We start from the raw sequence: 27,950 nt of genomic DNA on the forward strand, positions 1-27,950 counted from the left end.
CTTTTCGACCAGTGCAGACCAAGATCAGCCTGCACATCCGTGCAGTCTGATCACGGTCTGCACTGTTCGCTATTCAGTCATTATATTTTCAGTGAACACCCATTTGAATAATAAATGGTATTACCCAGACTGAATGATGGACCAGTCCATTATAGAAATTTATCAGGGTAAAGGTTAATCTAGGTCTGACTTACTTTCGATTAAGAGTAATCCTGGCAAACACAAGTTCATACTGCAAGTACAAATCTATCTCTTTTGCTCATAATAGATGAATATATACATAGAGCTGTTTGTAAAACACATATGCACCCCCTATGATGGCTTGTCCAATTCTCAGTCCCGTGAAAATTATGACCTTTGACCTACTTACCACCCACCCTCAAAAAAGCAATAGCGGTCATCAATTACATAAGCCAAATCATGCTACCAAGTTTGAAGATACTCTCAAGTTATTGCACGGAAATGTTTTTCAAGGTTCAGGTCCCTGTGACCTTGGCCTTTGGCATACTGACCCCAAAAACAATACGGGTCATCTACTTTATAAGCCCAAACTTGCTTTCAAGTTTGAAGGTTATTGAGCAGAAACTGTTTTCAAGGTTTAGGCCCCTGTGACTTTGACCTTTGACCTACTGACCCAAAAACAATAGGGATCAACTTCTTCGTAACACCAATCATGCTTTCAAGTTTGAAGGTTCTATGTCTAATGGTTATCAAACCGTTTTTAAGGTTCATGGCCCTGTGGCCTTGACCTTTGACCTACTGGCCCAAAAACAATAAGAGTCATTTTCTTCATAAGCCCAAACATGCTACCAACCTTGAAGGTTCTAAAGGAAATGGTTCTCAAGTTATTGGGTGAAAACCGTTTTCAAGATTCAGGTCCACCGTGACCTTGATCTTTGATCTACTGACTACAAAAACAGTAGGGGGTCATCCATTTCATAAGCCCAATCATGCAACCATACTTGAAGGTTCTGGGTCAATTGGTTCTCAAGTTATTGAGGGGAAACTGTTCAATCTTCAGGTCCCAGTGACCTCGACCTATTGACCACCGAAAACAATAGGGGTAGTCTACTTTATAGGCCCAGTCATGCTTTTAAGTTTTAGGGTTCTAGGTCCAGTGGTTCTCAGTTATTGAGCGGAAACCACTTTCAAAGTTCAGGCCCTTGTGACCTTGACGTTTGACCCTAAAACAATAGGGGTCATCTACTTCATAAGCTAAATCATGCATCCAAGTTTGAAGGTTCTTGGTCAAGAGGTTCTCAAGTTACTGGGCAAAAACTAGTCCCTGTGACCTTGACCTTTAATCTACAGACCCCAAAATCATTAGGGGTCATCTACTTCATTAGCCCAATCATGCTACCAAGTTTAAAGGTTCTAGGACAAGTGATTTTGTCTAGTTATTGGGCAAACTGTTTTCAAGATTCATACCCCTGTGACCTTTGACACCAAAATCTTTAGGGGGTCATCTACTCCATAAGCCCAATCATGCTACCATGTTTGAAGGTTCTGGGTCAAGTGGTTCTCCAGTTATTGGGTGGAAACTTCACTCTACTGAAAGACAGACTGACAGATGCATTAGACAGGTGCAAAGCAATATACCACCACTTCCTCGTAGGGGGGCATATTGAAAAAATTATCAACCTATTTTGTTTGAGCTCTTCTACAAACTGGTAGAAGTATAAAAATGATGAAGAGCTGACTGGTGAACAACACAAATTACACGACTGTTTTAATTTTTTATTGCATAATTCTTAACATATTGGCAACATTAGATACAAGGTTAAAATATAAAAAAGTTATATGTAAAATATACAAGAGGTTGCATAGTAAACAATTATTAGTCATTTAAGCATAGAAATAGCACCTGGTTAATAATGAACGACTAGAATCAAACTCACTCTACTTTGCATGTTTACTGTCAGAGTGGCAACAAGTCCCTGAGGGTCTATATTCATCAACATTTTAAGTCTGAGACTTAAGAATTAAGGTTTCCATATCTATATCTATATCTATATCAAATCTATGGTAACGAAAATTTTCAAAGCTGTCTTTAGGTACAAAATGCGTATTAACGCAATGTTTTATGACTAATTACAGAGCAAAAAAAAAATTTACATTTCAAAACCAAAGTTTAAGACCAAAACGTTTATCAATATGTTTGCTCAGGGCTTGTTTTCATCAACACCTTAAAATGCTTACCTTTCATTTTGCTCTTGAATTGCAAAATAAGCACAGATTACAAAGAAACTTCGTTGGAATCTTCAACCTATAGCCAATCATGGCTCAGCAAATATTTAGCAGTGAGAATACACTAAGGAAAATTTTTATGGCAAATAGTATATTTGTATATTTGCCATTCTTATGTCCAAAATTCATAAATGAATATGGACGTAGCAACTGCAGCACCAAATCTTTTTTGGGACTTAACCATGTAGCACAAACCTTTACCACAAACTGCATGCTATATCGTAAGATAGACCACAATGTCTCAAATACAGATAATTGCCCAAAAAATATCTAAGTACAATATAATTATTAGTATGCTAAATCATAATCAAAATCACAAACTGGTCCCTGTATTAAATTATATTTGGTCACATTTTTCTGAACAACTAAATCCTATTATACTGTAAGAGCAGAAATTTTCACGAGGGTTTAATTTTTGCTATATTCGCGAGGTCCTGCATCTCATGAAAATTAATCCTCTCGTAAATATCCACCAAAAGTATAATTCAAATTCTAGTAGGATACCATTTTTACAATTTCGCGAATATCAAACCTCGCGAACATACTCAAAATTTCAATTTCGCGAAATTTTGACCCAGCAAAAATATGTGCTTTTACAGTGTATGATTCATTAAATGTGTTCTTGTAAATTGTATATAAATCACACTGCATTTACTTTCACTCAATATTCATAATCAGCGCAAAATAAGAACAGAAGTCAGTGATAAATATCAACTGGAAAATCTAAAAAAAAAACTGTAAGATCGTTAAATTTCATAGACAAATATTACTTGTTTTGACCAAGGTATATTGTTGAGACAAAAGTTAGTTAATTTAAAATTTTATAGACAAAATCAACAGGAATTTTGTTTCCTCGCATTTTATTGCCAAACTACGAAATCCACGAAAACTGATCTCCCACAAATACTGATTTCACAGAAAGTTCTGACTTGTGAGGAAGACTGCTTTGTTTATAGAGATGAGCAAAATATAAAGAATATTAGTTTTCTATATCAGAAGAGATAAAAAAAAATAAATATCAAAAACATATCCCAATGCTTGAGAAAGGAATGAAAAGAATATCTAGAAGTGACTAATAAACAATAAGATTTATTTTTCAAATGGAGAAGAAAATTTAAAAAAATAAATTAGCATTATAAAATTTCATAAAATGTCTATCAACAGAACAATGTATTAAAAATAGATTATACCCAGTTTTCATCTTTGCAAAAATGAACAAGAGTTGTTTGTAAAACACACATGCATATGATTGTCTTTAAGAGGCAATTGGTTATTTAATTTTGTACACTGTGACCTTGACATTTGATTAAGACATCAAAAATATAGCAGTCAACTCCTGACTATACTGACTAAAGACAGTTGACCCATGAGACTAGTCAAAGAAGTGTCTAATTACCAGGCAAAAACCGTTTTAAGCCTGGGTCACTGTGACCTTGACCTCTGACTTACTAACCCACAAAATAATAGGGGTCATCTACTGACCACAGGTAATCATCCTATGTAACTTGATGATTGCAGGCCAAAGTGTTCTTTAGTTATTGAGTGGAAACCCATTTTAAATCTCAATGTCACTGTGACCTAGACCTTTTGCATACTGAACCCCTAAATAATAGGGGTCATGTGCTGGTCACAGGCAATCATCCTATGAAGATATGACAACTGTAGGCCAAAGCATTCTTCAGTTATTAAACAGAAAACTGTGACCTTGACCTTTGACAAACTAACTCCCAAAATGACAGAGGTCATCTACACATATTCCCTAATTACTGATAGGAAACCAAATGATCTACTGAATGACTGATGGAGATGAAAAAGACAGACAGATTGACCGACAAGAAGCAAAACAATTTACCCCTCTTCTTTGAAAGGGTAGGCATAAAAATTACTATACAGTATACAGTATCTCTGTAGACAGGAAATAAATATTGTCCGTGTATAAAACTTGTATGGTCATGTCAAATATAAATCTGTATTACTACATGTATCTATTCTATAAATAACTAAGGCAAACAAAAATGTGTTACATGAAATAATATTATTTCTTGATTACAAAAAACAACCTTGACTATGTTATAATCATAAATGCAATAAAAATATATTAAAAAGAATGGAATTATAAAGGCTATGCCTCCAATCAATTTTGTCTGCTTCAAGGAGTGACTGTTCAAGACAGAATACAGAGCTCTGTTTAAACCTTTACCCTGCTAAATTTCTAAAATGGACTGGTCTATCATTCAATTTGGGCAGTACCATTTACTATTTGAAGGGGTGTTCACTGAAAATTTACTGACCTGACTTGCAAACAGTGCAGACCATGATCAGCCAGGCTGATCTTCATCTGCAATGGTTGCAAAGGCATAATCACTTGCTGTCAGTAGGCTACAGATTAACCTCTTAACCCTTACCCTGCTAAATTTCTATAACAAACTTGTCAATCTTTCAATTTTGACAGTACGATTAACTGTTAAAAGGGGTGCTTACCAAAAAGGTACTGACTGAATGGCGAACAGTGCAGATCATTATCAGACTGTATGGATGTGCAGGCTGATCATGATCTACACTGGTCACAAAAGCAGAATCAATCAATGATAAGGGTAAAGAGACTCATTTACATCTTATACAAAAGGCTAACATTTTTCTCTCAAAAATCAATAAAATGTTGAAACTGTTAAAATGACCAGCGGTACAAAGTTACTGAAATAAGACTTTTGCAAGATATCTAAATAAGTTACCAAAAATAGTGCGCAGAATGGAGTAAACAGTTTGTAATGCTTATGAAATAATGGAAAAAATCAACATTCTCCTTGCTTCTTTATCAATATCTAACACTTGTTTATCAACAAAAGCTGTCTGTAAGACAGCGTGCTCCACTATTTTGGCAATTTGACAGTAAAATGAATATATGTCTCAATTTAAAAAAAAATAATTTAAGTATGAAAGGGGCATAATTTGGTCAAAAATACAAATCAGAGTTATGGGGATTGTTACCACATATGCAGATGATGATGATAAAGATACATTTTAAGTTTCAGTCATTATCTTATATTGTACTAGTTATATCCAAAAAGCGAAGACTGCCAAAAAACTTTAAGTATGAATGGGGCATAATTCTATCAAAAATACAATCAGAGTTATGGGGATTGTAACCACACATGCAGATGATGATTACTAGGTTATTAGAAATACTTTTAATTTCAAGTCATTATCTTTTAAAGTACCAACGATATGTCTATAAACGAAGCTTTCTAAAAACTTTAACATGAAAATAATCCAAGTATAACAACTTGGTTACCTTGACCTTGGGTATAATGGGACCAGCCCCTGCACATACTTTGTTTTTGTATGTTGGACAAAGTTTATGTGAAGTTACAGTAAGATATAAGCAATAGTAACAAAGATACGACGGAAAAACAAAGGTTGCCGAAAAAATTTAACCTTAACAAGAGCTGTCTCCGTAGGATGACACATGCCCCCGATGGCACTTTGAATGAATAGTTATGGCCGATGTTAGAGTTTAGGATCTTTGACCTACGGAGCTGGGTCTTGCGCGCGACACATCGTCTTACTGTGTCACACATTCATGCATAGTTATTTTAAAATCCATGCATGAATGACAAAGATATGGACCAGACATGCCCATCAATGCCCATCAATGCACTATCATGAAAAATGATCTTTAACGTCTAAGTGTGACCTTGACCTTTGAGCTACGGACCTGGGTCTTGCGTGTGACACGTCGTCTTATTGTGGTACACATTCATGCCAAGTTATTTGAAAATCCATCCATCGATGACAAAGATATGGACCGAACACGCCCATCAATGCACTATCCTTTAACGTCTAAGTGTGACCTTGACCTTTGAGCTACGGACCTGGGTCTTGCGCACTGCACATCGTCTTACTGTGGTACACATTCATGCCAAGTTATTTGAAAATCCATCCATCGATGACAAAGATATGGACCGGACACGCCCATCAATGCACTATCCTTTAACGTCTAAGTGTGACCTTGACCTTTGAGCTACGGACCTGGGTCTTGCGCACTGCACGTCGTCTTACTGTGGTACACATTCATGCCAAGTTATTTGAAAATCCATCCATCGATGACAAAGATATGGACCGGACACGCCCATCAATGCACTATCCTTTAAAGTCTAAGTGTGACCTTGACCTTTGAGCTACAGACCTGGGTCTTGCGCACTGCACGTCGTCTTACTGTGGTACACATTCATGCCAAGTTATTTGAAAATCCATCCATCGATGACAAAGATATGGACCGGACACGCCCATCAATGCACTATCCTTTAATGTCTAAGTGTGACCTTGACCTTTGAGCTACGGACCTGGGTCTTGCGCACCGCACGTCGTCTTACTGTGGTACACATTCATGCCAAGTTATTTGAAAATCCATCCATCGATGACAAAGATATGGACCGGACACGAAAACTGCGGACAGACCGACAGACTGACAGACCGACAGACCGACAGACAGACAGACGGTTCAAAAACTACATGCCTCCCTTCGGGGGCATAAAAATAACCTAAGTATAACACCTTGGTGACCTTGACCTTGGATATAATGGGCCCAGCCCCTGCACATACTTTGTTTGTATGCTGGACAATGTTATGTGAAGTTACAGTCAGATATTAGCAATAGTAACAAAGATATGACAGAAAATTAAAGGTTGCCGAAAAACTTTAACCTTAAAAATAACCCAAGTATAACACCTTGGTGACCTTGACCTTGGGTATAATGGGCCCAGCCCCTGCATATATGTTGTTTGTATACTGGACAATGTTTATGTGAAGTTACAGTAAGATATAAGCAATAATAACAAAGATATGACAGAAAAACAAAGGTTGCTGAAAAGTTTTAACCAAAAAAAGTGAGAGGTCGACACCAGGGCGAGTAGAATAGCACCCCTATTCTCCCAATAGTGGAGCTAACAAAAAGTAATGCATTCCTGAAACCCAACCACACAGTTTCTGAAATTTCAGAAAACCGAGTCCTAACGACCTTAGAGAAAGGGAGTGAATACAGAAGAATATTATCTGATAAACACAGGTTGCTTCCATTTTTCTGTCTGGAACAGTTCAACAACATATGCTTATATCCGAGTCAAAACCTAGACTATCATCAACAATGCAAATAATTACCATGATTCTATATCAGAAATATAAAACATGTGTACCAGTCTGCACAGCCCATCCCGAACTCTTCTTTGAATTTACAGTTTTCCCATAAGGCACTACACTTAAGCTTGATTTGGTCTTTTCATCAACAGCATGCCATTCTTTATTGAAGACTTTAAAAAGTTTCAAAACTAGCAGAATAAAAGATACTTTAATGAACTGAAAAAACTGTGCATTCTTACCTCTAAAGGACTTCAGGTAATAAGGACTTAAGGGAATAAAAAGTTCCTAATCACTATCCCAAACCTTTAACAGTTAAGGGGCTTCCATAGCCGAGTGGTTAAGGTCGCTGACTTCAAATCACTTGCCCCTCATCAAGTGGGTTCGAGCCTCACTCGGGGCATTGAATTCTTCATGTGAGGAAGCCATCCAGCTGGCTTACGGAAGGTCCATGGTTCTACCCAGGTGCCTGCTCCTGATGAATAGCACGGAAGGGCACCTGGGGTCTTCCTCCACCATCAAAGCTGGAGAAAGTCGCCATATGACCTAAAATTGTGTCGGTGCACAAAAAAAAATTTAACAGTTAAGGCAGTGGACCTGTAATGACACTGGGTAATTTCTGTGCAATTACGTATTCACGTTTGCCCATTCGGCATTCTTTGATCCTAAATGCTTAAAGTGCAAATCATTTTCTGTAAAACTGAAAATGACAAAACTGCATAAGGGGATCACGTAAATTGCCGATTGGTCTTACAGATCCGCTACCTTAAAGAACTATATTCGCAACATATGGAAAACTTGTAAAATATAAAAGTCTATAACAAAAACAGCATCTTTTGTGAGATTTTTCACATGAACATACTAAGTCAGGAATTACATCAAAAATATCTCCCTCACAAATATTTCTGATATTAAAGTAGTACAGTGAACTAATAGCATCTGAATACCATAAATATTTCAATAATGATAAATGGCAACATCTGGCAATTACATTCAAACCTCTCATTAACAGTCACATTTGGAAGAGACTGTAAGGATCTTATATGACTGCCTGTGTAAGACAGGGATTTTCCAAACCCCTGGGACAACGTGGAATGGCAACTGAGTGTTAGCGTGCTTTTTTGTTATTTTTTTCCAAAGATTTCAGGCAGACATATTTATGTGTCTTCAATGTTGACTTTTTCATCTATATCAGAATTGTTAATATTTCATAGATTAAAGAACAAGAATTCATAATTTTACAGAAAACAAAGTATAGAAATAAGAAATATACTAACGCAAGTATGTTATATCATGCTTAAATAGAAATATTGAATTTGCGTGAATGAAATAAGTACTGCAGACAAATACTACTAACCATAGTTCAATTTAGCTATAAATTCACTGTTATAACTAGAGATGCTTTTGAGAAAAGCGCATGTCTCCCACAACTGCCCCTATGAAAAATGTTAGTTTCTCTAGATGTTTTAGACGAGTGGATCCAATTAGATAGTCTGGATGAGTGGATCCAATCAGTAATTCAAGGGCCATAAATCGAAAGTGCTTGAGCAGATTTGGCTAGTTATCGAACCTGGGTAAGGTCTTATGGTCAAACACATTTTGTTCAAGTTTGGTGAAGATCGGATGAGAAATGTTTGACTTAGAGAGTGGACAAGAGTAAACAGACGGATTTTTTTTTGGTAATTCAAGGGCCGTAACTCTAAAATGCCTGGACCGTTTGGCTAGTTATCGAACTTGGCCGAGGTCTCATGGTCAAACACATTTTGTTCAAGTTTGGTGATGATCGGATGAGAAATGTTCGACTTAAGAGTGCGGACAAGAGTAAAAAGGCCGATTTTTCGATAATTCAAGGGCCATAACTCCAAAATGCCTGGACCGATTTGGCTGGTTATCGAACTTGGCCGAGGTCTCATGGTCAAACACATTTTGTTCAAGTTTGGTGAAGATCGGATGAGAAATGTTTGACTAAGAGTGCGGACATGAGTAAGAAGGCCAATTTTTTGATAATTCAAGGGCCGTAACTCCAAAATGCCTGGACCGTTTGGCTAGTTATCGAACTTGGCCGAGGTCTCATGGTCAAACACATTTTGTTAAGTTTGGTGAAGATTGGATGAGAAATATTCGAATTAGAGTGCGGACAAGAGTAAAAAGACTGATTTTTGGTAATTCAAGGGCCATAACTCTAAGACGCCGGGACAGATTTAGCTAGTTATCGAACTTGGCCAAGGTCTTATGGTCAAACACATTTTGTTTAAGTTTGGTGAAAATCGGAGGAGAAATGTTCGACTTAGAGTGCGGACAAGCTTTGTGACAGACACACAGACCGGAGTAAATCAATATGTCTCCCACACCACTGTGTGGTGGGAGACATAACAATAACTTAAGCAATACCACAATTTTAAACTAACAGACTTAGCTTAGTAATGACTTAAGTTTTTTCTTGAAATTAGGGCTAGTTTCTTAGCTGAAGCTCGAACCTGCAAGCTTCAAACTAGAACCTTATAATGACAATTGCAACAATATATATATATATATATATATAAAGAGAGAAATGAGTTGCTATGAAAACAGTATCTATAGCACAGTATATACAAAAATCATAAGAAACGTCATGGTAACAGACACCAAAATAGTTTCCTCAACAAAAGCTTACAAGACACTCATTTTTTCCAACAGATATAATGACAAAAGTCAAAGTAACAACCACCGAGAGAATTGTTGCCAAAGCAATAGATACACCAGTCCTGTAACCATGACAGCAATCATTATAAATTATCAGCTCAGTGCCAAATTGTCACAAAATATGCTAAATACAGCAAATTACTTTTGACTTTTAAAAGACTCTTAGACTACTCACTGAACAGACAGAGCTGTCATCTTTCTCAATACTTGACTCAGTCGGGTCCATGATACCTGTGCCTCAAAGACTATCTGGTTCGTTATCAAACCTGGCCAATATGCAAAAGAAATTCTAGCATAAAACTGCTGTCATTGTCACTTTTTGGGGTTTTTTTTAACAGAAGAGAAAACGTGTGTTAACAGAGAGATTCTCGCACTCACATGCTGTTATAACACCTTTTTATATATGCACGTTCTGTAGCAAAGCGTAAATGTATTAGGGTCCCAAAACGGATAATTCAAAAGGAAATGACGTCAACATGAAAAAACAACATAGACTTTACCGCACATTTCATGAAAATTTAATGACGCTGAGGGACAGTATGTTCATTTACTTGGTTTAAATGCATTTTATGATAGAATAGCATTAGCGCATGCTCTTTTCGTGTTATAACATCTTCAGAATCCCTCAGGAATCATGGCAGATGTTATAACATGAAAAAACTATATTCTGTGACCATTGGATAAGAACTGCTCAAGTTAGAGAGCAGGCACTGTCAAACTCCACAATTTTAAGTAACACAATAGCCATAACCACAGAGACAATCCAACTGGTTATCGAACCTGGATGAGATATTATAACAACAAATAACCAAATTTGTGAATACTGCATAAGAACAACTCAAGTTACAGAACAGACACTAAATTATTGCAAGTTTTAGCAATTCAAGGGCCGTAACTCCAGAGCCACTCTGACTATCTAGCAGGTTATCCAAACATTATATGCATAAACGTTGTGACCAAGTCTGGAAAAGTGCTCAGGTAAGTGAGTGTACAACTGAAGTGGATGCCAGATGCCTATAGCAATAGTTGATCACATAAAATGTTTTGCAGGTGTATAAAATCTACCTTACATAACTAATTACTTAAGTCAAATTTGTCATTAAAATCAACTCTAGAAGACATAGATCCTGCATAAAATGAAACATGAAACCATAAATTACTACATTGTATACGAAGGGTTTGAACATGCAAAAAAGGAATATTCTATAGAATCAAAAATAAAACTTTATATTATCATAGTACAATAAAAAAGCTTGGTCCCATTCTCTTGCGTATACCATTAAATTCAGAATGTTTATCTATAGCTGATACTTTGATAAATAAATTTTTCAACTGCTGACAAACACTAACCCTTACCCTGCTAAATTTCTGTAATGAACCTGTCCATCTTTCAGTTTGGACAGTACCATTAACTGTTAACAAGAGTGCCAGAATGTCACAATATACGCCCGTCACAGCAAATTTCTTTACTCTAGCACCTGTATTTGCAGATGTAATTTTAATTTTGTGGTTGTTTAGTAATCATTGTAATTCTTTTGTTTTTCTAAGTCCACAAAAAAACTCCTTACCAGGTAGAGATACCTTAAAATACACCTAAAATTAGAAAGTAACAACTATGTTGTACCACAGAAAAGTGGTCTTGGTTTTTCCGTACAGTCAATTATAAAAAAGTTACAATATAAGTTATTTATAGTAACAACTAAGGGAAGTTAATCTTTAAAAAAAAAAAAAAAAAAAAAAATTCCAAAAAAAAAATTGTAAGTCCACACAAAAATCCTTACCAAGTAGAGACTGGTCAAAATACACCTCAAAATTGGATGTAACATGCATGTTGTACTACAGAAAAGTGGTCTCGATTTTTCCCTACGTCTAGTAATGAAAAAGTTACAATATAAGCTATTTATAGTAACAACAAAGGGAAGTAATTCTAAAGAAGGGAACGGCGCATGACACTTCGTCTCATGATGGTGTATAATTGTGCCAGGTTACATCAAAATCCCTCTATGCATGAAGAAGAAATGCTTCGGACAGTCATTCTTGTATCTGACCTTTGGCCTCTAAGTGTGACCTTGACCTTAGACCTAGGGACCTGGTTCTTGCGCATGACACTCCGTCTTGTTGTGGTGAACATTTGTGCCAAGTTATATCAAAATCCCTCCATGCATGAAGAAGAAATGCTCCGGACAAAGTTTTCATTCTTGTATCCTTTGACCTCTAAGTGTGACCTTGACCTTAGACCTAGGGACCTGGTTCTTGCGCACGACACTCCGTCTCATGATGATGAACAATTGTGCCAACTTTCATCAAAATCCCTCTATGCATGAAGAAGATATGCTCCGGACAAAGTTTTCATTCTTGTATCCTTTGACCTCTAAGTGTGACCTTGACCTTAGACCTAGGGACCTGGTTCTTGCGCGTGACATTCCGTCTCATGATGATAAACAATTGTGCCAACTTTCATCAAAATCCCTCTATGCATGAAGAAGATATGATCCGGACAAAGTCCTACTTGAATTTGACCTCTAAGTGTGACCTTGACCTTAGACCTAGGGACCTGGTTCTTGCGCATGACACTCCGTCTCATGATGGTGAACAACTGTGCCAAGTTTCATCAAAATCCCTCCATGCATGTAGAAGATATGCTCTGGACAAGGTCTGTGGACGCCGCCCGCCCGCCCGCCAGGGGCGTTCCCATAATACGTCCCGTTTTTCAAACGGGCGTATAAAAAGGGTGCTTACCAAAAAGATACTGACTGAATGGAGAACAGTGCAGATCATGATCAGACTGAAAGGATGTGCAAGCTGATCATATCTACACTGGTTGCAAAGGCAGAATCAATCATGTCCAACATGGTAAGGGTTAATGTAACAATGCATACATACAAGGTTATATGAAAACCAGAATCTGACTGATCTTATAGATTCTAAAGAAATTAGCCTTTGATCACATTCTCAGAAGAAGTACTACCAAACCTTCGTCTGCATTTAGGCAGACATGAACATGAATCCTTTTTTCAAAAAGTATGAACAAATTCTTTTGTCAGACAACAGAAAAGAAATTTCAATCAACAAAACTCCTCTGTCTGGTCTGTCAAAGTGAGGCTATCAAATTCTGAGTCCACCTCATCCAGTAACCATGGTGACTCCTCTATAATAAGGGAGATAAGTCTATCCAGATACCATTTTTGTTTACTTGTTTCAGACACAATTTCTTTCAGAGAATTGACAACTTGTTCCTGGAAAATAAAACACATTGTGATAATACTAAAAATAGACATCTAAAGAATCAGCTATAATTTTTTGTTTTGTTTTGTTTTTGTCGGGTTTTACTTTGTGCGTACACAATTATAGGTCATATGGCGACTTTCCAGTTTTGATGGTGGAGAAAGACCCATTAAGATGCATTATTTCATCATCTTGTTATTGTGCATGATCCAGTTATTGAAATGGCACACTGAATGGTAACAACCATTTACTGTGCATGATACAGTAGTGGGCATAGCATATGGAATGCTAATATCTGGTTTTATTACATGAGTACCTATAAATAGTAACAAATTTGTGCTGAAAATTCTCCCATTATCGCATTGCGTCGTGTATTATCACATTATCATAATAAGCCCCGGGGCCATTATCGATAATGGCCCTGGCGTTAGCGCGGGAAATTAACGTCCGTAAACAAAAATGACGTCATGGCGTTTCATGGAGGTAAAACAGGGAATATTTCAGTTTTATTTTATCATCTTGAGCGTAACATCGTGTATTCTTCGTGAAATAGCGTATTTTTCTCCCTAAGTTATGCAATAAGCAAGAAAGTAAAACTATCCAGGTATTTGATTTTATACAGTAAATAGACTCTTATACAAATAATACAGAAACTGAAAAGCTGAATTTTATTGTGCCAGAAGACGCAAGTAGGCCTACCCATATAAATGACACAAAAACCACATTTCTTACTATATTATAGGTAAACATGTAATAAACAGGTAAATACATGGGAGCGCGGTGCCTTTGAGTGATAATGGCCCTGGAAGAAGATAATAGCCCTCGGGCTAAAGCCCTCGGGCTATTATCACCTTGCCAGGGCCATTATCACTCAAAGGCACCGCTCTCCCATTTATTAACCTATACATTGTGCATGATCCAGTTATTGAAATGGCACACTGAATGCTAACAACTGTTTACTGTGCATGATACAGTAATCAGCATAGCATATGGAATGCTAATATCTGGTTATTGTGCATGATCCAGTTATTGAAATGGCACACTGAATGCTAACAACCATTCACTGTGCATGATACAGTAGTGGGCATAGCATATGGAATGCTAATATCTAGTTATCAAGTATAATCCAGTCACTGTCACAGCATACAGAATGCTAATATCCCATTATTTTGCATGATTTATTTATTGGAATAGTACATGGAATGCTAATAACTGTTTATTGGGCATGATCTGTTTATTGGAATGGCACATGGAATGCTAACACCCAGTTATTGTGCATGATTTGTTTATTGGAATGGCACATGGAATGCTAACACCCAGTTATTGTGCATGATCTGTTTACTGGAATGGCACATGGAATGCTAACACCCAGTTATTGTGCATGATCTGTTTACTGGAATGGCACATGGAATGCTAACACCCAGTTATTGTGCATGATCTGTTTACTGGAATGGCACATGGAATGCTAACACCCAGTTATTGTGCATGATCTGTTTACTGGAATGGCACATGGAATGCTAACACCCATTTATTGTGCATGATCTGTTTACTGGAATGGCACATGGAATGCTAATACCCAGTTATTGTGCATGATCTGTTTACTGGAATGGCACATGGAATGCTAATACCCAGTTATTGTGCATGATCTGTTTACTGGAATGGCACATGGAATGCTAATACCCAGTTATTTTGCATGATCTGATGGCACACAGAATGCTAATAACTGCTTATTTGCATGACTTTCAGGATTCTGTCCTGTACAGTTGTGCTACCTATTATAGTAGTGTATACATCATGATAATGAATTTTTTGTACCTTCGATGCATTCTCCAGATCTAGGGTAGTCATTGTCATGTTATAATATTCAGCACCACCCACACTCTCTCGTGTATCTGAAATTAAAATGTTATTTAATATTGCGAGCCAGGCAACACAGCTGTGTCTTTTTATGTTACAAGTCACCATCAAGTGAATAGAGTTAATCTGACTGGGTTAGAAAACACCAGAATATTGAAGAAGAGCTCGTAAAACATGAAATGTTCCTTGATGCATTTTGTTATTGCATAAGGAACAGAAATTATTTGGTCACTGTGTACTGGACGTTTGATGTACTGACCTCAAATCAATAATTATGGGTCAGTAAGAAGTCTTAAGTGACCTCCGTATCAAATGTGATCTTAGACCAAAGAATTTTCTAGTTATTTGGCAAAAACGTTCTACTGTTCTGAGTCAATGTGACCTTGACCTTTGACCTCAAAATCTATTGGGGTCATCTGCTGGTCATGATATACCTCCCTATTAGGTTTCGTGATCCTAGGCCCAAGTGTTCTCAAGTTATCCTCCCGAAACAGTTTAACTGTTCCAGGTCACTGTGACCTTGCCCTTTGACCTACAGACCTCAAAATGAGTAGATGTCATCTGCAAATTATGATCAACCTTCCTATTAAATTTCGTGTTCCTAGGCCCAATCATCTGGAAACGGTTTAAACTGTTCTGGGTCAGTGTACCTTGACCCTGATAATAGAAATATTGTCCTACCCATGATTTTCTAAGTCTAAAAAGGGCCATCACTCTTGCAAAAAGCAGGATAGAGTTATGTTTCTTGATGTACAGTGTCCACTTATGATGGTGAAAAACTGTTGCAAGTTTTAAAGCAATAGCTTTGATAGTTTATGAGAAAAGCTCACTTAAACAAGAAAATGATTTTTCTAAGTCCAAAAGGGGCAATAATTATTGCAAAAAGCAGGATGGAGTTATGTTGCTTGCTGTACAGGGTCAGCTTATGATGGTGAACAAGAGTTGCAAGTTTTAAAGCAGTAGCTTTGATAGTTTAAGAGAAAAAGTTGACCTAAACATAAAACTTAACCAAGAAATCTAATATTTTCTAAGTCCAAAAGGGGCCATAAATCTTGCAAAAAGCAGGATGGAGTTATGTTTCTTGCTGTACAGGGTCAGCTTATGATGGTGAACAAGTGTTGCAAGTTTTAAAAGAATAGCTTTGATAGTTTAGGATAAAAGCTGACCTAAACATAAAACTTAACCAAGAAAACTGATTTTCTAAGTCCAAAAGGGGCAATAATTCTTGCAAAAAGCAAGATGGAGTTATGTTTCTTGATGTACAGGGTCTGCTTATGATGGTGAACAAGTATTCCAAGTTTCAAAGCAATAGCTTTGATAGTTTAGGAGAAAAGTTGACTTAAACATAAAACTTAACCAAGAAATCTGATATTTTCTAAGTACAAAAGGGGCCATAAATCTTGCAAAAAGCAAGATGGAGTTATGTTTCTTGCTATACAGGGTCAGCTTATGATGGTGAACAAGTATTCCAAGTTTCAAAGCAATAGCTTTGATAGTTTAGGAGAAAAGCTGACCTAAACATAAAACTTAACCAGGCAACGCCGACGCAGACGCCGACGCCGACAACCGCTCAAGTGATGACAATAACTCATCATTTTTTTCCAAAAAATCAGATGAGCTAAAAACTATCTTAAGTTTGAAGCAAATCCGTCTAATAATAACAGAGATAAAATGCATCAAAACTTTAACCAAGATGTGGACGCGGACCCAGATACAGGGAGTAGGAAAGCTCTCCACGAGATGTTTTTCTCTAGAAGATAAACTTCCCAACATATTTTGATATATTTACCGATTTATCAGTAAGAGTAACTTTATAACAGAATATCAAAAATTTTATCTTTTAATTTCAAAAATAAATTGGCTGGATTTGAAGGACTCCAGAACAGCTTACCTCAATGAGGAGTTTACTTACTTTTCTGTTTAACTTTACTGCGTGTCTGTCGCAGCTTTTCTATTGCCTTGTCTCGTGACAATTCTAAATCATGCATGACAGCATCCTGTAAGTATCAGAAAAGAGTTACTGTCAGATGTGAACTGGCTAAAAAATTTTTATAAAAACATTTAATAACTTACAGAACAAATTTCATTTCCGTGACTGGATAGGTACAGAGATTCTATTTTTAGTAATGAAAATTCTATTTTAGGTACTTACAAACTGACCTAGACACCAGGGCACCAAAAAACAAATCTAATCATTTCATTTTGCATATACACACAAAGTTTCAATGAAATAACCATACCTAGGCTAATAAAGTCTTGAGTTGAAACCTACAAAATTAATTCTCCTGCAAATTAAATTGATTTAACAGTAGAATCAGGAAACAGACAAGAAAAAGCTGCAGCTTTCTGATTGGTCGATTCAAATCACAATGTATAAATCTGGGATGATTCTCGGGATGAAGCTAGTTTTATAAGTTATAATTATTTCAATTCAATTACTTTTACATCATGCATGCATGCATGCAGACACATTCAGGTATAAACAACACCTACAGATGACTGCAAATGCTGATCTTTGAGCACAATTTTAGAAAATAAAATCTTACAGAAGTCAGCTACAGTTCAAGAATGTGCGTCATCGATAATTTCTGGCAAACATCTTCGAAAATTCTTTATTTTTAGGTGTGATGCATTTTCTTGCATAACCATATGGGATGGTGCATTTTATGTAAGCTGGAATTCTGGTCATTAAATTATTCATTCTGAGATTGATCAAAAATCTAATACATACAAGACGAGGGGGCTATGATGGCCCTAAAGACATTGAACTTTGGACCTTAATAAATAATTGTCCTGACAATCTGTATGATACTACTGACCAAGTTTAGTGAACAGACAAAGTTTGATGAAGACCTATCAATAGCTTCAAAAGATGAACTTGTTTACAGTTGTTTTTTACTTTTAGCTCAGGCAGTCCATAAAAGGGGCTAAGTGTAACGCTTCGAAAAAATTTCAGCACAAAATAACAGACCAAGTTTAGTAAAGATCCATCTAGCAGTTCATGAGACACTTAAATGCTTTTCTATTTTTAACTCTAAAGGGCGAAGCAAAACCATCTGATCAAATTTAAGCGAGGTCCATCCACATCCAAGGATGCTAAAAACAAGAGGACCATGATGGTCCTGAATCGCTCACCTATCCCCACATGTCCCAGTGTTGAACTTAGTATGTCATCGTTATTTCTATTATTTGACATAGTGACCTAGTTTTGAGCACATGTGACCTAGATACCATCAAGATAAAAAATTCTGACCAATTTTCATGAAGATCCATTGAAAAATATGACCTCTAAAGAGGTCACAAGGTTTTTCTATTATTTGACCTAATGACCTAGTTTTTGAAGGCACGTGACCTACTTTTGAACTTGACCTAGTTATCATCAAGATGAACATTCTCACCAATTTTCATGAAATATCTCATGAAAAATATGGCCTCTAGAGACGTCACAAGGTTTTTCTATTTTTCGACCTACTGACCTAGTTTTTGACCGCACATGACCCAGTTACGAACTTGACCTAGATATCATCAAGCTGAACACTCTCACCAATGTTCATGAAGATCCATTGAGAAATATGGCCTCTAGAGACGTCACAAGGTTTTTCTACTTTTAGACCTACTGACCTAGTTTTTAACCGCACCTGACCCAGTTTCGAACCTGACCTAGATATCATCAAGATGAACATTCTGATCAATTTTCATGAAGATCTCTTGAAAAATATGGCCTCTAGAGAGGTCACAAGGTTTTTCTATTTTTAGATCTACTGACCTAGTTATTGACCGCACGTGACCCAGTTTCGATTTAGACCTAGATGTCATCAAGGTGAACATTCTCACCAATTTTTATAAAGATCCCATGAAAAATATGGCCTCTAGAGAGGTCACAAAGTTTTTCTATTTTCAGACCTACTGACCTAGTTTTTTGACCGCACATGACCCAGTTTCAAACTTAACCTAGATATCATCAAGGTGAACATTCTCACCAATTTTCATGAAGATCCATTGACAAATATGGCCTCTAGAGAGGTCACAAGGTTTTTCTATTTTTAGACCTACTGACCTAGTTTTTGACCCCATGTGACCCATTTTCGAACTTGACCTAGATATCATCAAGGTGAACATTCTCACCAATTTTCATGAAGATCCATTGAGAAATATGCCCTCTAGAGAGGTCACAAGGTTTTTCTACTTTTAGATCTACTGACCTAGTTTTTGACCCCACGTGACCCAGTTTCGAACTTGACCTAGATATCATCAAGGTAAACATTCTGACCAATTTTCATTAAGATCTCATGTAAAAAATGGCCTCTAGAGAGGTCACAAGGTTTTTCTATTTTTAGACCTACTGACCTAGTTTTTGACCGCATATGACCCAGTTTCAAACTTAACCTAGATATCATCAAGGTGAACATTCTCACCAATTTTCATGAAGATCCATTGAGAAATATGGCCTCTAGAGAGGTCACAAGGTTTTTCTATTTTTAGACCTACTGACCTAGTTTTTGACTCCATGTGACCCATTTTCGAACTTGACCTAGATATCATCAAGGTGAACATTCTCACCAATTTTCATGAAGATCCATTGAGAAATATGCCCTCTAGAGAGGTCACAAGGTTTTTCTATTTTTAGATCTACTGACCTAGTTTTTGACCCCACGTGACCCAGTTTCGAACTTGACCTAGATATCATCAAGGTAAACATTCTGACCAATTTTCATTAAGATCTCATGTAAAATATGGCCTCTAGAGAGGTCACAAGGTCTTTCTATTTTTAGACCTACTGACCTAGTTTTTGACCGCATATGACCCAGTTTCGAACTTGACCTAGATATCATCAAGATGAACATTCAGACCAACTTTCATAAAGATCCCATGAAAAATGTGACCTCTAGAGTGGTCACAAGCAAAAGTTTACGCACGCACGCACGCACGGACGGACGGACGCACGCACGGAAGACGGACGCCACGCGATCACAAAAGCTCACCTTGTCACTTTGTGACAGGTGAGCTAAAAATGAATAAATTTGTTCACAGGAAGAAGTTGTTTAAGCATTTTTCTTTTTATAGCTCTAGGGGCCCCTAAATCAAGTCATCAAGTTATCAAGAAGTAAGGCTTATTTTATTTTTAGCTCTAGTGACCCCTAAGATAGATAAAGCAGAACTATTTGGACCATCTTGAGGAAGGTCCATGCCATGAAGCTGCAGACCAAGTTTGGTAAAAATCTATTCATTGGTTTATGAGAAATTGTTTAAAGGTTTTTCTATTTTTAGCTCTTGTTGCAATATGGAACCATTTAAACAATCTTGAGAGAATTCCATGCCAGGATGCTACAGACCAAATTTGATGTAATTCTGACCAGTAATAATAAAATGCGAGGCTCTGCCGAGCATTTTATCAATTTCATTTGACGAGTTTACTAAATTCAATGTCGAGAGTCACAAATGTAATATTCTTTTTATCACATGTTAGCTTTTCCTGTCAAAACATAAAAAATCTACTTTCTTTAACTATTATAAACAAGTCAAATTGACAAACGTCTTCTAAACTATAAACAATGTCGACATCAGGCTGTATCAAAGTATTATCATTTTTATTTAATGGCTTTATTACACTCCTGCGATGCAAACATGTGATAAGTGGAAATGTTGATGCAGGATGATGCAGATGGACTTAGCACCTATACTGTAAAAAGCCATGTCCAAGAACTGTGACATTAAGTGTAAGCGTGTACCTTGTCCTCCAGTTCGACCTGCAGTGTCTCACTGAGGTTTTTCTGCTCAGCTACTTTTTCTTCAAGTTTTCTTATCTGATCCTATAAATGTAAGTTAAAAAACAATTTATACATCACAAACATACTGAGGATAAATCATGAATTTGCTGTAAGTAATATGAGCCACGCAGTGAGAAAACCAACATAGTGGCATTGCGACCAGCATGGATCCAGACAAGCTTGCACATCCGTCCGCGCAGTCTGGTCAGGATCCATGCTGTTAGCTAACGGTTTCTCTAATTGCAATAAGCTTTGAAAGCGAACAGCATGGTTCCTGAGCAGACTGTGCTGATGCGCAGGCTGGTCTGGATCCATGCTGGTTGCAAACGCACTGTGTTTGTTTTCTCATGGTGTGGCTCATATATCTATCTTGTGAACAAATATATCACCTTAATTCCAGAGTGACATAAGTCCATTTTTGGCAAAACTGAGATTTTAGTGTCATTAGGTATGTCTCTATGACCTCTGCATGATGGTAAATTTGTGTCCTTGTAGAACTATATCAAAAAAGGCTAAATTTTAGTTCAACAATGCTGTAAGTATGGTAAAATCATTGACACTTAATCTTTAAATGTTGATTCCCAAAACTATCAAAAAGTTAGTTACGGCATTGTGGAAATATGGCGACAATATGTCCTGTTAGCCTATTCTGCATGACATCTGGAAAAAAAACAGCTATTAAGTATATGCATGAACATATGGCATTTAGCACACTGTGAAATCATGTTTGGTTTGTCCATCAAAGTTTATCCAGGATGTTCATAAAAGAATAGAAAAATGAAAACTACAACTCCATAGAAATGTTTTGTGTATTCAAATATTGTCAGTAAATAGCAAATACAAATTCAACTGTACAGTCATATTGTCTGAGACAATGTGATTTTTAATAGCCATTGCTTGTGACTCTGTGGGCAGATTGTCAGGGGAAGGTAACTAGAGTCAGAAATTGGGATTACGATGGTAAAATTAATTGCCAGACTATTTTAAAGAAAATGTGTTTACAATCAGATAATCCTGTTTGTAATGTATTACGAATACAGTCAAACTTCGTAATCTTGAACTCGATGGGACTGGGAAAACTTGTTTGAGTTACTGAAAGTCGAGCTATCAAACAATAAAGATTATAAAGGGATTTGCCAGGACCTGACGATAAATTTGAGCAAAAAATGACTTCTGAACTATCCAAGTTTGACTGTACAAAAAATATTATTAAAATTTATATCGCCTTGCTTAGAGCTGTATCTCTGTACAAGCTATAATATGGAAATGTAATCTGCAAGTGAAATAAAATTATATTTAGCATAACGTATGTTTTTGTTTGTTTGTTTGTTTTGGGTTTAAGACCATTTTTCAACAATATTTCAGTTATGTAATGGTGGGCAGTTAACTTAACCAGTGTTCCTGGATTATGTACCAGTACAAACCTGTTCTCCACAAGTAATTGCCAACTTCCCCACATGAATCAGAGGTAAAGGATGAATGCTTTCAGACAAAATGTCTTTTATCAAATTGTCATGGAGAACATACGCCCTGCCCGGGAATCAAACTCACAACCTCGCGATCCGTAGATCTGCACTCTCCCTACTGAGCTAAGCGGGTGGGTGGGCAGCATAACATGTGAGCTTTTCCTAAGAATGTTACTCCTTCTGGTTAATATCACTTTTTGCGACCAGTTACTGATTAATGTGGTAAGCAGGATTTAAGTAACATAAAATAAAACAAATTATACAATAAAATAGCTAACAAACATCCATGTCACGTACTTGTAAATAATATCTAGATAATCATGCTTTATCAAAAGAAACACATCTGAGAGGTAAATGTGAACATATTTACCTGCAATATATTAGTGTGTTTTAGATACTGTTCTTGATCAAATGGAACTATATCCGACTCGGGAAGAGAATCCGTGTCCCTCATTTCAACCAGCATTGTGTGTAATTTCTGCCATTTCTCATCAGTACAGTCATTACTCATGGCTGGGACATGTCTTCAAGAAAAACAAGCACTACAGGAGTGACAAATAACATCCCCAAAATACAACCTTGTCACAGAGGTATCGCAAATTTTAAGTTGGAAAGGGGCCATAACTATGTCAAAAAATTGGTGGTTTGTAGCCAAAGCCGAACTTGACCTGTATTTTATGATGTTACACCTGTGTACCAAAAATTATTTAAATCTGTCAAGCCTTTCATGAGTTATTGTCCGGGAACCATGAGTTTGGCAAAGTCTGAGTTGGAATGGAACCATAACTACGTCAAACAAGAGCACCGCCTTGTGGGTGCAGACGCTCATCTGATTTTTTTTGTCTCTGTTTAATAGATTTTCTAAGTCCAAAAGGGGCCATAATTCTTGCAAAAAGCAGGATGGAGTTATGTTTCTTGCTGTACACAGTCAGCTATTGATGGTGAACAAGTGTTAAAGCAATAGCTTTAAAAGATTAGGAGAACAGCTGACCTAAACATAAAACTTAACCAGGCAACGCCGACGCCGACTCCGATGCCAACGATGGTCAAGTGATGACAATAACTCATCATTTTATTTTAAAAAATCAGATGAGCTAAAAATGGTGGTTTGTAGGCAAAGTTGAACTTGACCTGTGTTTTATGATATTACACCTGTGTACCAGAATTTATTTATTCTGTCAAGCCTTTCACGAGTTATTGTCTGGAAACCATGAAAACCAACGGACTGACAGACCAACCAACAGACCAACAAGCTCACTCCTATATTATACAACATTTATTAAGCACTGTTTTCATGCATAGTGTGAAATCTTTTAATTTTGTGGGTAACAGATTTTGTGATTTGGCTAAAACAGATAATTTGCATGGAATATGAATAATAGATTTCAAATTTTGGATAAAAAATAAATGGAAATTTTACTTGTTTGTCGGAATTTCACTTCATGGTTTCACTCTGTTACTAAATCAGTTCACAGTATATACATGTTCAAAAGTGATTTACAATAGGTCTGTACATGCTAATGACATATAGCTGTCTCAAGATTAAAATGCACTTTACTCGAAATATGGGCACGCCTGTCGTTTACACGGCAAGGTGCAATTATACACCAAAATGTCAAGATGACATACAGAGATCCTCAAGAAATAACAAGCATTTACAATGTACAATAACAAGCATTTACAATGTACAATTATACACCATAGTGTCTTCACCCTCCAGAAATAACTAGCACTAAAACTGTATCAAATGATAAAGATAATGACTGCATGGTAGACATACGTGATCAATGGGTGTGCTGCTCCTGTAACTGTTATTTCAGACATGCAAACTATGGACTACTTTTTGCATGAGGAAAATCATAAGATGATTAATCATAGCATAGACAAATGAGCCGCGCCATGAGAAAACCAACATAGTGGCTTTGCGACCAGCATGGATCCAGACCAGCCTGCACATCCGTGCAGTCTGGTCAGGATCCATGCTGTTCGCTTTCAAAGCCTATTGGAATTAGAGATACTGCTAGTGAACAGCATGGATCCTGACCAGACTGCGCAGATGCGCAGGCTGGTCTGGATCCATGCTGGTCGCAATGCCACTATGTTGGTTTTCTCATGGCGCTGCTCAAATCATAAATAAACAGTTCATGACGTGGGTATCAATGAATCTTTATCATTGACAGATTCTAACATCCTAGCAATGAAAATAATAAAATATACTAAACCTAATGTTATACAACTGTTCAGTCAACAAAATGCTCCTTCTTCCAGATAAAATGGGTTTTTTATGCCAAAAAAATGTTAAACTGACTCATCTATAGATAAGAGTTTTGGTCAAGATCAAAAAAATATGGAGTTATCAGGTATTCATTGTACAGAGCAAAAAAGTTTACCAGTTTGATCACAATTTCTACCAAACCTCTCATACAGACTACCTGTGAACAAAGATCACCTCTCCATAAAGAACACCTGTCCATAAATAACACCTGCCCTTAACAACACCTGCCCATTAAAAACATCTGCTCATAAAGATCTCCTGTCCATATAAAACACCTGCTTATGAAGAACCCCTGTCCATAAAGAACACCTGCCCTAAAGAACACATTTTGTTTGTTTTGGGTTTAACGCCATTTTTTAACAGTATTTCGGTTATGTAAGAGTGGGCAGTTAACCAGTGTTCCTGGATTCTGTACCAGTACAAACCTGTTCTCTGCAAGTAACTGCCAACTTCCCCACATGAATTATCAGAGGTGGAGGATGAATGCTATCAGACAAAATGTCATTCATCAAATCGTCATGGAGAACATACGCCCCGCCCAGATATCGAACTCACAACCCCGTGATCTATAGATCTGTGTTCTCCCTATTGAGCTAAGCGGGCGGGCCTTAAAGAACACCTGCCCATAAAAAAAGAACATCTGTCCACAAAGAACACCTGTCCATAAATAACACCTGTCTTAAAGAACACCTGCCCATAAAGAACACCTATCCATAAAGAACACCAGGTTCTGTCCCTAAAGTACACCTGTACTTAAAGAACATCTGCCCATAAAGAACACCTGTCCATTAAGAACACCTGCCATAAAGACCACTTTATGGCTCTCCAGATAGCAATCTTTTAAAACAGTTTTGACTCAATTTCAATTAAATTATGATTAATCAACAATTTGGCTATTTTTCAGAAATTAATCTTCATTAAAGTTTTCACTAATTCCCAGCACTACGACAGTCAAATGATAAATGGTCACAGTAAGTTATATAATTATGGATACAGAAAGACTTACTCTGTAAGGGTGACGAGAGTAGCGGGTGATCTGTAATTCAACATAGCCTGTAAATGGCTTATCCCATCTTTCTTTAAATATGGCCGAATCATATGTCCATTAATTTCAATCACTCTGAAAATAAATCCAATTCAAATATTAAAACAAGAAGCTGTGTTCAATAAACGCTTGATGCCCCCAGTGGCATCCTTGTCAATACAAAGCTACCTAAGTCCAAAACAAGGTCAAGTTCAAGGTCAAACTGAGGTCAGGTGATGTTTGAAGATGAGGAATGGTCACAGGTTACATCTGCATTAGTATCAAGTCATTCTAGTAAGGGGTATTGATGCTAGATGAAACGGTCCCATTTGGTTAACCAAGAGATGGCCCATATAAAGCAACCTAAGTCCAAAATGAGGTCAAGGTCAAACTGAGGTCAGGTGATGTTTGAAGATGAGGAATGGTCACAGGTTACATCTGCATTAGTATCAAGTCATTCTAGTAAGGGGTATTGATGCTAGATGAAACGGTCCCATTTGGTTAACCTCGTATGGACGTACTGACGAACGGAGGACGGACAGGACAATCACTATATGCCTCCCGCATCAGTAGATGCCGGGGGCATAAAAACTCAAACTTCTTTGTACCATTTCATAGATTTGAACATAAATAGATTTATTTCTATGTAACATGTACATCAACATGGGCAAAGAAAGATCATTATAATCTGATCAAAAATAATAATTCTAACACGACCACAATTGATTTTTCTACTAAAGACTGAAAATTGTGTGGTATTATACAACAATTCACTGTTTGTACTTCACAATTATTATGTCATAACATCAAACATCATAGCAATGTGCTGGAAAAGAAACACACATGAAGAAGGCAAATATCTGGTGAATGTTGTCAAGGATGAATATAACAGTTAGAATCGAAATAATATACCTAAAACAGTGATTTGTTGTTGAATAAAATCATTGTCATTCAGATACATATTATAATACTGTGAAATCATAAATATTCGTGGGGGACTAATTTTCGTTGATTTCGTGGTTGAGTCAATACCATCGAACAAGTAAAATCCCCATTCATTTTATGTTCAAAAGTTAAAATCCACGAATTAATATCCCCACGAAATTGCCGTTTTGACCAAAACCATGAAATTTCATGCCCACGAAATTAAATGATTTCACAGTATCTCTTTAACTACGCTTCACACTGATCACTCCTGAGGTTTGGTGTAATTCAATCAAATGGTATAATTATTTACAATAAACAAATCAAGGGTCACAACTCTGCTGAAAATCACTGAACCGGAACATGCCAATGACATACATAACTAGGCTTGGCACTAACTCCTGTTAAGTTTTGTTGAAATCTGCCTTGCCAATGACATACATAACTGGGCTTGGCACTAACTCCTGTTAAGTTTTGTTGAAATCTGCCATGCCAATGACATACACAACTAGGCTTGGCACTAACTCCTGTTAAGTTTTGTTGAAATCTGCCATATGGTGTATGAGAAGTAGCTAAAACATAACAATATGCCCATGATATGCAGGGATATAAACTAGCTATTTTTTATTTAAGGGCCCAGACTGTCAAAAATAAATGTTTAACATTAGGTATATTGGCATTTTCTCCAACAATGATGATATGCACAACTAAGCTTGGCAATGATAACTTTTATGCAGTCTGGTGTAATTATTCCTGGTGGTATAAGAACATTTGTGTGAACAAGGTAAATTATGACAAATTGAGAGCCACAACTGCACTGAAAATCACTGAATCAAACATGCCAACAATATGCACAATGAGGATTTTGCACTAATCACTCATGTAAGGTCTGGTGAAAATCCGCCCAATAATTATTAGAGATGTGGGCAAAACATCAAACAATTTGACAAGTTAAAGGGCCATAACTCCACTGAAAACCACTGAACTGGAACATGCCAACAATGTGCACTACTAGGTTTAGCAATGATGACTTCTGTAAGGTTTGCTGAAAAATCCGCCTGGTGGTGTCAGAGGAGTAATATGGTCAAACCTTGTGCCAAACAGACAGACTGACAGCACTTACTGTGAAATCATTTAAATTCACTGGCATGAAATTTCGCACAAACGTAAAAAAGGACTGTTTCGCGCAGGCTTTAATTCGCGCATTTTCAATTTATAAATGAAAAAATAAATTAAAAAATAATAATAGCGCGGTCTTAAATTCGCGCATTGGTTCTAGTGCGAAATACGCGAAAATTCGTCCTACGCGAATAAAAATGATTTCACAGTAATCAATATGTCTCCCCACC

General features: G+C 36.9%; 1 protein-coding gene across 1 annotated transcript in view; it reads right to left on the minus strand.

Annotated features, from left to right (window-relative positions):
* Nucleotides 1-1,723: 1,723 nt before the first annotated feature.
* The window catches only part of LOC123535138 (uncharacterized), a 42,160-nt gene continuing 15,933 nt past the window's right edge, over nucleotides 1,724-27,950 (minus strand). The window contains exons 8-13 of the mRNA XM_045317685.2: nucleotides 25,660-25,773; nucleotides 22,749-22,902; nucleotides 20,874-20,954; nucleotides 17,057-17,141; nucleotides 15,103-15,179; nucleotides 1,724-13,298 (exon numbers count right to left, since the gene is read on the minus strand). Of these exons, the coding sequence (XP_045173620.2) occupies nucleotides 13,128-13,298; nucleotides 15,103-15,179; nucleotides 17,057-17,141; nucleotides 20,874-20,954; nucleotides 22,749-22,902; nucleotides 25,660-25,773 (682 nt within the window). The 3' untranslated portion in view covers nucleotides 1,724-13,127. The remainder of the gene's footprint in view (nucleotides 13,299-15,102; nucleotides 15,180-17,056; nucleotides 17,142-20,873; nucleotides 20,955-22,748; nucleotides 22,903-25,659; nucleotides 25,774-27,950) is intronic.

This window comes from Mercenaria mercenaria, chromosome 12 (assembly GCF_021730395.1).
Source record: "Mercenaria mercenaria strain notata chromosome 12, MADL_Memer_1, whole genome shotgun sequence".
Classification (NCBI taxonomy): Eukaryota; Metazoa; Mollusca; class Bivalvia; order Venerida; family Veneridae; genus Mercenaria; species Mercenaria mercenaria.